This window comes from Felis catus, chromosome C1, assembly GCF_018350175.1.
Source record: "Felis catus isolate Fca126 chromosome C1, F.catus_Fca126_mat1.0, whole genome shotgun sequence".
NCBI lineage: Eukaryota > Metazoa > Chordata > Mammalia > Carnivora > Felidae > Felis > Felis catus.
The window spans coordinates 195,487,281-195,499,209 of record NC_058375.1 but is presented as its reverse complement, the minus strand read 5'-3'; the positions used below and the strand labels follow the sequence as shown (position 1 = coordinate 195,499,209).

The 11,929-nt window shown below is 37.2% G+C and overlaps 1 protein-coding gene across 1 annotated transcript in view; it reads right to left on the bottom strand.

The window, feature by feature from the left end:
• Positions 1-980: 980 nt before the first annotated feature.
• The window catches only part of CPS1 (carbamoyl-phosphate synthase 1), a 127,945-nt gene continuing 116,996 nt past the window's right edge, over positions 981-11,929 (bottom strand). Inside the window, exons 35-38 of the mRNA XM_019838609.3 lie at positions 5,330-5,389; positions 4,472-4,584; positions 2,862-2,991; positions 981-2,135 (exon numbers count right to left, since the gene is read on the bottom strand). Of these exons, the coding sequence (XP_019694168.1) occupies positions 2,037-2,135; positions 2,862-2,991; positions 4,472-4,584; positions 5,330-5,389 (402 nt within the window). The 3' untranslated portion in view covers positions 981-2,036. The remainder of the gene's footprint in view (positions 2,136-2,861; positions 2,992-4,471; positions 4,585-5,329; positions 5,390-11,929) is intronic.

The window sequence follows — 11,929 nt, the reverse complement described above, 5'->3', positions numbered from 1 at the left end:
CACCAACCCTTGGAGACACTCACTAAGTATTTTCAGGCAAATGAATGAAGGATGCTCAGGGAGTACATTATTTCAATATTAGAAGGAAGAAGGAAAGTCTCAACCACAGTGGTAACAAGGAGGAAAGAAGGAGAAAATGAATTTGAAAAGCCCTCATGTAGATCTATATCAGGTGGTGATTCCTTGACTATAGGGTGAGACTGAAGGGATAGAAGCTATTATGTCATCATTGTCTTAGGACCTTCACAAAGCCTCATTTTAGGCGGTATTTCTGAGGTATGGCTTTACTGTGGCCCTTAGCACTATCTCCGGCAGGCAATATGGAGCAGCCTCTCTGTTGGGGTTCAAGTATTTCTCTCTGTGTTTTGCAAGGCATTTGTTTAAATGTTTATTACATATATATATATATATATATATATACACACACTATATATATATATACTATATACTATATACTATATACTATATATATAGTATATATATATACTATATATATATATACTATATATATATATACTATATATATATATACTATAGTATATATATATACTATATATATATAGTATATATATATATATATATATACTATAGTATATATATATACTATATATATATATACTATATATATATACTATATATATAGTATATAGTATATAGTATATAGTATATATATATATAGTGTGTGTGTGTGTTTGTAGATATTTGAAAGGATCCAGATCAAAGATAACATATAACCACATAATAACATAATAAAAATTTTAATGATACTTATAAATAAGGTGGGGAACAAAAAAATGAAACAGTTTGGGTGTCATTATTTTTTATTTTAATTTGCTCATTCATATCTTACATGGCTTTGTATAGAAAAAAAGAAAGTGACGTAATCCTGGCCCCAAACCCTGTTTCATCAGAGAAGTGAACTGACTTTGTATATCAATGTTAAAAAAATAAAATAAAATAAATGCAAGAATACAACTGTATTGCCTCTTAATAGCATTTTATTTAAAAGTTTACAATTAGAGCACTTGTAATAACACAAAAAAAGTTTAAAAGAGGTTGCCCTGCAGGCAGGATTTTTCTTGTATGCAGAAGGAACGGGGATCTTATGCTTGAAATGTGTGGAATTCATAGCGCAGTCTAGGGTTCAGTAGATCAACAGAAATCCATAATCTGAATGGAACTGACCTAATGGAAATGACCATAATCTGAATGGAACTGAATGGAACTGAATGGAACTTCCAAGTTATTCCAAAGTTGGCAGGGGAGAGGAGGTGGGGAGACATGGCATCAATCTGAAGATTTCACTTGGCTCAGGTTAAAATCCAAAGGAAGACAAGAACAAAAACCACCTCAGCTGTATCTGCTGAGATACTCCATATGCTGACATACTCCAAAACACAAAACTGTAAACCAGTGTCTTTTAAGGAAATCCATTCTTTAAAGACCTCTGTCACTTCTCAAATTCAGTACTGTGAAAAGGGATAATGATGTTCCTGGATGAGCCAGATAATTGAGAATAATTTTCAAAAAGGTACATTACACAAACATCAGGATGAAGGGATTCGTACATTAAATCCATATTTCATGTTCAGAAATTGTTATAGTATTCTGCCTTGTTAAAAATGTCCTGAGGGTGGCAGATGCTATTTAGAAGCAATGACAATAGAGTCTTGAAAGTGCATATAGTAATAGTTCAGAAGATAGAGCAGCAACTTTTTCTACCTTGATCATTGTTAATCAGCACCATAAAATGTTAGCTGCAAATAAGCACGTAGGTTAAGTGTAGCCCACCAAAAGTAAGGCATTAGAAAATAGACGAATTCTCATGAAGAACAAGTTCTTTAGGAAGGAGTTTAAGTAAGGTTTGTAGAAAGTGACGACAATTTAATCGTGAAAGAAAAGAACATTAAGGCATAACCAAGTGAACTCAAATAGTTTAGTATCAGTATTGTCTCTGTGGAAGACAGTTGGGAATCAGTTCCTTTAGATACAGTGTGGCTTGGGTTGATTTCAGAGGGAGCTGGGTGTCTATTTCTCTACACCATTTTCCCAGCACTGTACTGCCTGTAGTGGAAAAGACTCTTGGAGTCCACGTTGCGAGATTTCTGCACAGCTTCAGCGAAAAGTTTGGTCACCTGAAAACAAGGGTAGGAAGCTTAGAGACCCACATGACATGAAAATGAACATTTAATGAAGCACGAGTGAAAGGTCAGTTTCTGCTCCTAATTTCCAAAGGGACATATGATGAAGGACACAAAAATTTTTATCTATTTGGGACTTTCTCCTGTATCTCAGACCTTACCCTGAATATACCTACCCCGCCACTCAACTCCCCGGCGCGTTAAACTGACTCAGGGGGGAAAAATATGATGGGTAGAAAGTTAATGAGTCTTGAAGTAGGTGACACATTTGGTGGGACATATCCAAGTGGAACTAAATATACCTCATGTGATCATTTTCAGTGAATTGGACTAGTGTTTGCACTATATGTGGATCCTCAATTATCATTAACATCTTGCTCTTATGTGGTGGCTTTCATTTAGAAACAATTCAATAAAAGTTTGTATCTTTATTCCATGCCACACCACACTTTCTATTTTAAAAATAATCATATGGCTAATGGGAGAGCATGGCTATCTGTGGCTTTTGATTATCTCAATTGCTTTATCACCAACTGTCTCAGTTAGGCCATGACCCACCATCGTAGCACCGTTATTTTAGATTCTATTTAAAAATTCTACTCCATTCTAAATGCTACGAGAAAGGGAGAAGGGGGATGTGCAGATACTGATGAGCGGCTTCAGGAAGGCACAGATATAAAAACCTGCATATAGCTCTATTTGAGAAAAAACAGAACATACCTGGAAATTAGTGAGGAGAGCAATACCACTGTCAACAGCTGTCCTCCGAATCACATAATTATCATGGACAAACTTAGTGTTATTATTGGGGAGGTTAATCACCAGGTCAATGCTGCCATCTCTAATCAGTCTGGAAGAATAATCCAAAAAACAAAAGTTTGCAGGTGACCATGTACATTTTATAATTAGTTTTGAAAATACTAACGTCATCGTTCTCTGATGCCATTCAAGTCAATGCCGTACTGAGTTGATGGCCACCTGCCCTTCTCCATCACTAATGGATGCTCAAATTACACTCATTTTGGAGTTACAATATTTTGTGTTCTTGAAAGAATTCTAGTGAAAATCTAACTAATTAAATGGAAAGGCTTTTCTTTTTAAAATGTTATCTATCCGTAGAAGAATTGGTAATTTAAAAAAGATTTTAATGTTTATTCATTTTGGAGAGAGAGAGAGAGAGAATGCGAGCAGGGGAGGGGCAGAGAGAGAGGGAGATACTGAGCCCGATGCTGGGCTCGAACTCACGAACCAAGAGATCATGACCTGAGCCGAAGTCGGAAGCTTAACCGACTGAGTCACCCAGGCACCCAGAAGAGTTAGTAATTTGATAGATATTTACTTATTTTACAAGGAGGTGATTTCTCCAGCACTAAAGTCTGTTCCACCCCCCCAGACCACCACTTCACTGCCTGCTTCCCGGTGTCTCTCAGCTAATGGTATGAGAACACAGGTCACCTGAGTTTGAATTAACCCATTTGACATTCTGTTGCTGGGTTGCTACACATACCAGGAGACATTTAAATGTCAAAAGCATGAAGAAGTGCTAATTGTTTTACAAAGTCCTAACCAAGTGCTTATAGCATCATTGGAAGTCTACTAAGGTCTGAACAATTTGCCCTTCTTTTACTAATTTGATAATAATTTGTAGGTTGCCTTCTTAAGAGCCCTAGCAAATGGTATGCCTTCTTAAGAGCCGCAATAAATGGTAGCCATTCAAAAGACTGGAATATCCTGGAACAGCTGAGAATTATCTCTTAGTTTCCCATGCCATATACGTCTATAAGTGTTGATGTAATGGTGTTCCTGAAGGCTCACATAGTGCACTAAAATAATAAGGCTTACAACACCTAATGATGACATAGCCTAAGGCATAATAACCAACCTGATCAAAAAATGGTAAGTTAGGTAATTCAAAGGATGGTGTTTTTCTAGCACTCACCATAGTCTCCTGCATACAGCAAGTGCTCAATAAATTGACTAATTTATTGATGCACAAACTCAGTGAAATGCAGCTGGTCAATCTTACACTTGATATTCACATCTATCTACGATACAATTCAATGTAAGACATAAGGTGCTTCATTACATTCTTCATGTCTGTGATTCTCATTACTGAATTCCTGGTGTCCATGGCATCATGTGTTACAGTAACAGCCAAGTTCATGAGAATGAAACTTTCCTATAGTCCACAGATTTATTCATCTGAAATTGGCTAAGAGGACTTTTAGAAGACTTGCAATAGGATAGGGTGAAATATTCACATCATACTAGTTCCCAAAGTTAATCCTCTATCCATTTTGTAATCTCAGAAATCTCTGCTCAGTTCTTACTTTCTGATGGAAGAGAGGCTGGGATTCTGTCCTTCCTGAGACGGCCATGCCACTGGGGTGGCAGGGACATTGTTGGCATTGAGCCAGTCCGACGTCGCTTCCGTGGCAAAGAGCTGCATTTAAAATGGAAAAGTCAGCTAGTGTATCACAGGGGAGGCTTTCATGGAGCAAAGAAGCCTACTGGGACACACATGTCATTTAAAACATAAGGTAGAAGAAAGAAGCAATAATCCCATGAATAGAGATTTGGACTCACTGTCCAGAGTCATGGGCACTTTAAATATTTTAAAAATATTTGCACTAAGGAAAAATTTAATAACCTCAATTGTAACTGCTTTTGTAGAGGAGAAAAATGAAGAATTATTCATGGCTGAGGATTCATTGTTATCAGATCAACAAAGCTCCATGACCATAGGCCCACTCTGAGCCTTGGGAATTGTTTTATTTTACTGAACCAGGCTTTGTGTGAGGCATTTGTGGCAGAGGAGTTTTGGCTTTAACTGCTGCTTTAACTGCTGCAGTCGTTTCCATACGACTTCATATGGAAACAAGAAATGGAAAAAGAAACAATACATTGGAAATGCACTGAAACTTTGTCCCAATTCTGCGCAAACTAAATGTTCTAAGCTTTTAGCTGGCAACTTCTACGGAATTCACGGTAATTTTGTGAGCACTTAAAACTAGTCTTTCTAATTATTTTATTCTATTGAAGTTTTGAAACTGTCAAGTTAGTTATACCTCTCAAGTTGAAAGAATATGTTTTGAGCTATTTCATTCCCTATGATTCATTAATAATTCGCTTTTGTGAAAGATTTCAATGCTTACAGAAAACAACTTGAAAAACTTAATATCACATACCTTGAAGCCTTCATTGTGCAATTGTTCAGCCACACCAAGGAATTTGGGACGGAATGATTGCTGCAATTAAAAGAAATTAACAAAATTCACTTTCTGGATATATTGCTCTTTATTGAGTCATATGTATGGTATTCTCTCGGGCGGGACACTGTAAAAGGCAAGTCCCTATGTTGTCAGGTGCTTGATATTCAAAAGTGACAAGTTTGATCCTTTAGCTCTCCTATAGTGAGTATGAGTTCTCATTTCCCCATATAAATGAGATTACACCCACGTTGTCTTGCTCTCTACAGTCTTACTTTTCACCTTGCCCTCAAATTCTTCCACTCTCTACTTAGTCCACTTAGTCTCTGTCTGCATATTAAGATCCGCCCCAGCCCTACACAGATGCTTCCTCTGGTCAGGGAGAATTTAAGGACAGCTGGGTTAGGCGATCAATACTAGGTCAGCATTGCTGACTCTTCTGCCTGCTCAGCCTGTTCTAATTGCTGAATTCGAACTCAGTCCTGCTCTTAGATAACTAGGCTCTGTCCTAGCAGCTTGTGCATACCTCCCTGCAATAGGTCAACCATTTGGAACTCAGTTTTGCATTAATTCTAAGGTAAAGAGTTAAACAAATGGGCTCTGGAGACACTAGGCTGCATTTCAGATCCTGGCTTTACCATTCATTTTTAGTGCGTTCTTAGAAAAGTTAATGTCTTGAATCTCGATTTCTTCATTTTTAAAACAGCAGTGAGGTAGTAGTGTATCTATTTCTTGGGGCTCTACAACAAACTGTGTGACCTTGAGCAACTTACTTAACCTCTCTGATATACTTTCCTCACCTGTTAAATGGGAATAGTAATTATCTGTGTCACAGGGTCATTGTATTTGATGAGTTAATTTATAAGCAAACATTACTTAAAAGTGCAGTAGCTTAACACAGTTACCTGTCCATTAATAGTTCTCATTAAGTATTAATTATTATTATCATTAAAATATTTATTTTTTCAACCTGTCAGAGACTAGATTTCTGTCCCTGCACCCTAGTTTCCAAGCCTGGCTTCCTCTACTGGTTGTCACACTTCAAATACAAGCCAACTTCCTCCTCCCATATATTTTACCTCCAGACAGGCTTCCCTGATGTTCTCTCTCTCACTCTTCAGATATTTTCTTAGAGTCCATTGCTGTGAACTTCCTAGAGTCTCAGCTGGACCCATCTAGTTTCCAGGTCCTGCCTAGGCTTACCTCCTTCCTGTGACCACTAGCCAGTATTTGCAAGACAGTGGTCAGGGGGAAAGGAAAAAAAAAGCTAAGTGGCCTACCCAAAAGTCAACCCCTTACCTTGACTTCATTAACTTGAATGCCTAAGTGAGCTAACTGGAATATGAAAATCATACACAGTTAAAAACATATCTATTCTGCCTTAAATGAAAACACTTTGGCTGTCTTCCCTTGTAAAAAGTTGGTAAACAGTTGAAATAATTTGGTTACTTCAGTAAGTGTTTTATAATCTATTTAGAAACCATATTAGTCATGGCTAAAAAATATCATGGAGATTATCTGATTTCAGAGTCGCAGAGAAACTAAGAATTGCAATAACAAAACATATCAAGATCCTTGTACAATTTTGATAATGTTCAGCCCATAAAACCTTCTAATATTTACTTTCAGAGGCTTTCTGAGAACAGATCTAAATCCTAGGAAAAGACTCCAAAGACTGTGTTCAAATATAAAATTCTTTAAGATTTTGGCCCTCTCGATCCCAGAACTGCAGTTTTATGAGAGGAAACTATTGGCAAATAGAAAAGATAAATGCAACTGGATGAATCTCGGCTAAGGCAGGCTCAGGGGTTATTCATGACAGTCTTCTAGAACACGAATTGTAACCATGCCCAGGATAGTAGCTCTCCATTCCTGCTTGGGACCAGACAGGAAGAAATAGTCCTTAGATGCAAGAAGCTTATGGCTAGACATAAATAAAAGAAACTAAATAAGTATAAAATCAGAGAGTAACTCAATGGCTTTAGTGCAATTTAATGAGGTATGTGGCAGTCTCTTTAAGAACAGGTTAGACAGAAGAATAGGACAATTCTTTTGTCCTATTTTTTCAAGTTTTTCAAGTTTGATTCTGCTTGGAAAGCAAGGGACTGAATTAGATGGCCTTTTAGGTTTTCTTCAAGTTTTAAGGTTCCTTGAAACACAGTAAATATGCATGCAATATTCTAAATGAACTTCTGAATTTTGTCAAATCTCTCTAATTTGGAAAAATCTCTCTAATTTGGAAGTGTGATCTTCTGCTAAACACAAGACACACTTAAGTCAGCACCAAAACACATTAGAAGATTCAACAGGGGGTGCCTGGGTGGCTCAGTTGGTTAAGCGTCCAACTTCAGCTTAGGTCATGATCTCGTGGTTCGTGAGTTCGAGCCCTGCATCACGTTCTGTGCTGACAGCTCAGAGCCTGGAGCCTGTTTCAGATTCTGTGCCTCTCTCTCTCTCCCTCTCTCTCTCTCTCTCTCTCTCTCTCTCTCTCTCTGCCCCTCCCCTGCTCATGCTCTCTCTCTGTGTCAAAAATAAGTAAACATTTAAAAATTTTTTTAAGTTTCAACATAAATTTGCCCAACTTATTAACTAATACATTCATAATATATGAATACCTTAATAATATGAACCATTCTCAATTTCTTAAGTTTTCCCCTAGAAAAATCTCACTAATAATATATGGTCATGTGATAACATTGAAACCATTTTCTAAAATATCATTTCACAAGCACAGTGGTTCTCAAAATGCAGTTCCCTGGGAAATCAGCATCACCTAGGAATTTGTTTAAAATATAAAAGTTTGAGCCCTGTCTCAGATCTATGCAAGCAGGAACTCCCAGTAATCTGCATTTTATCAAACCCTCCAGGTGATTTTGATACACTTGGAGTTTAGGAATAGGAGTAGGAATAGGGAGGGAATAGGAGGGAAGAGGGAATAGGAGAACCATCCTTCACTCATTTTGTAATTTGAGGTGAAGATGCATTAACCTTGGCCAAAGTCACAGTGAAAAATGTTGAGGAAGGAGTACCAGAATGTAATTTTTTTTTCTTTTCTATTTTAAAGTAAAATAAGTCAGCAAGTCCTCTAAGACCTGCAGACACCAGTCAGAACCTCATTATGGAGCTGTTTCAATGCTGTCCCCCAAGTGGAAAAGATAAATATCCAACATGACAGTATTGGCAGTTCCCAGCCGGGGAACCACTCTGCCTTCTGGTCTAGGGTGTTGGCTTTCATAGCCACATTATAAACTTCTATCAAACATGTATTGAACACTTGTGACACATAAAACAGCCTCTCTACAAAAAGAAATTACGTCTGTCAGCTTGCATCTGAGTAGCCCCAGATTTAATAGCTGATTGAAAATACCTGGGTAAGAAACCATTTGTTACTAAAGGTGAAAAGTACAAACTGATTTATTTCCTGGAAAATGTTTATAAGAAGGAAAGTCCTTTAAAAATGAAAAAAATATATATATTTCCTCCAATTATCATTTTCACATTACTCCAACTTCTGGCTGCAGAACAGAAAGCCAAGTTAATATTGTGTGGTGCCTGCGGACTCTACAGGGACGTCTGCATCGACAACGCTATGGTTGTTCCTAATGATTCTGTATTGAAGATAAAAGGTTATTCATGTCACTTGGAGTTGTCTTTTTCAAATAAAATGCTTGCTTTGTGTTTCTGAGCAATGCTGAAGTGCAGATGTCAGGATGGTGCTCGCCACTCCACAAACATCACTGAATAGCCCAATCAGAGGGGGAAAAACAGTGAGCGCTCTTGATCTACTCTAGAGTAAATCATTTATTGTTAAAGGGTGTTCCAGAAAACTTCAAAACAAGACAGATTGCCTACTCATAGCAACTAAAAATAAATCCTGATGGGATGAAAGGAGGCTGGAAATACTGCAGGAAAATCAAAGATGATTTTGTTGTCATATAAACCTGCATTATGCCTTTCTTATGTTAGGGTCTAGGCCTATGGAAAGCCTCTTGTTAGAGACCCAGTGCATGTAACAGTTAAGTTGACAAGAATCCTTTGACAAAATCTAAATCTTGATTCCTTTTCCTCTTAAGTTCTAGTTATACGCAATTGATGTTATGAATATTTCAAATTCCCCAGGTAATTCGACCCATAGGATTTACCTTTGGGAGGAGCAGAAACAGAGGGTCCATGTGTGTAAAGGAGTAGGGTGGGAAAGAGAAGAGAAATAAGAAGTTAGGAAGATTGCAATGTAACAAATTAGCATGTGTGTGCCCTCCCCCTCCAACACACACACACACATACACACACACACACACACACACACACACACACACTCTACTAAATGTTGAGAAGTGGCTGATACTTGCTAGTAATGATTTACTGTTTAGAATATGTGTTAAACTACCAAAAATAAGAAAAAATGTTTCCTGGCTCAGAGTTACTTTTATCTCTCCTCCATAGTTCTCTTTTCCCCCAGCTTTCTCTTGCAACCTATTGTGAATATTAATGAGTTAAGGTATCTTCAATTAAATCTTCCTATTCATAGCAGGAAGCTCGGGCAGGGTGGGGAGATAAAGAGAAAAGAAGACCTTTACTTCAAATAAATGGGACAGGTATCGACCACCCTCCTCATTTATACATGAAGGAATAAAGCAAATTAACTGCAGTGGTGCTGGCTACTAGCGTTCTTCTGTGAGAAAACTCTACACAGCATTAGGCTGAACAAATGAGAATCTTAAGAAATCAAAATACAGTTGTGGATTCCTTTCTTAGAACTTTATTAAGTGCCTCAACTAAATGCATCCCTTTGTATTTACTGGCCCTAATGCCCATTTATATATTAGCAGTACTTTTTTAGGTCCTTGTCAGTTCTGACTTATATATTCAGATGAGTTTATACAAATTATTCAGACCAAGCTGAATCATAGTAAAGAAAATGATTTTTTTAAGTACAATGTATACTAAAATATGGAACCTTAATTACTTCATCCACAGTTGCTATGAAGTTTGGGTAAAAGGCTGACGTTAGAGTTCATTCCATTCTATCAAAGAAGATACCCAGTGGGTTTTATAGCTATGAAATCTCTAGTTAGTATATTCTGTCATATTGTTCACTTAAATTTATGCCTATGCGTTTTTAAAAATCACTCTCAAAGAAAATCCCCCAGATAGTAACGATGGGCCAGCCAATAACTGCTGGTAATGGCAGCTCTTCTGTGCCTCCCATTTAAGTAGGTCAGAAAGTGATTCTTGTCCACCTCCTGACGATCGATTTTACCACAGCTACAAATATTTTACTAAATATAATTTTACACCAAACATTTCTTTAAATATGCTTTTTAAACTTTGTAATTAAAAGAGATACATATCTAAAGCCCAAGCATGTGCACTTATACGCAGGAAAAAAGTTCTTTGCAAGAACGCGTATAGCTGCTGGAACACTGATTTCTTTAAAACAGAATGTACTGAAAGATAAAAATTCAATGGGCAGAACCTCATTCCATTAAGAAAACTCTTTTTACCCTACACAACCCTCTTTTCCCCCCTACAAAGCAAAAAATTCAGTTCACTGATGTCAAAATCACGCAAATGCTTCAGAGGGATCAAGTTAATTTTTGCTTAATATTTCCTTGAAGCCCTGGAACCAAACAAGGCACAATTTTATACATCACTGCCTTCTTAAACTGGTATTTTAAAATGTTAGCACTATTATGATTAGTTGTGAAGATGGGGACTAAGGGCATGGTCTCCTCCGAATGCCCCCAGGCCTCACATTAAACTTTAAGCCATAACTGGAAGTTGGGAAAATACTCTCTTACTTGTAACTTAATAAGACTGAGTACCCATTTATAACATGATGAGTCTCTCATATGGTGTGATGTGTCTCTAAACTGCCCTTAAGCTTCACAATTACAAGTCATTTCGTTAGCCTCTGCTCTAACTGTTCACCATCTCCCTTCTGGCATCTTTATGAAGCAAAATTCCAAGTTGCTCTTTGCAGAAACTTCTCCAAAGCCACTACCCATCCAGCCTCGAGAGTCTAATTTACTGATATTAAGACACCCTAATGAGATGGTATCTATAATAATCACCCACTGACTTGAGAATACCTGGTACTGCTCGAATTATATTTGTTATTAATTTTCATGTAACCATGCAGGGTTTGAGCTTATTACAAGTACAGTAGGGGTGATATATAAGACCATCTATTGTTTTTATATGATCCAAGAATTATGAATCTCAAATGTAAGTGAATGACCAGGTGGGAAGCATTTAGTATTTTTTCAGGAAATTTATAAACAGAACAGTCTGTGCATTCTTACAATAATTATTCCAAGGAGTAATAGAAGTTTCCCAGCTACCATTTTGCCCTAAGATTTCCACTTGATTTGCCATAGTAAAACAATAATGCCCTTTTAATTGCATAAAGATGCTCTCTTATAATTATTTCACCTTGCTTTGACTTAGAAGACTTTACCAAATAATAATATTTCAAGAACCTCCAGAGTGTATTGTGGGCTCTGCTGACTTTCTTAAGCCCATTAAGTTACTCATCTTCAAGAACTTTCAATTAGTCATGGAGTTTCAGGCTGAGAA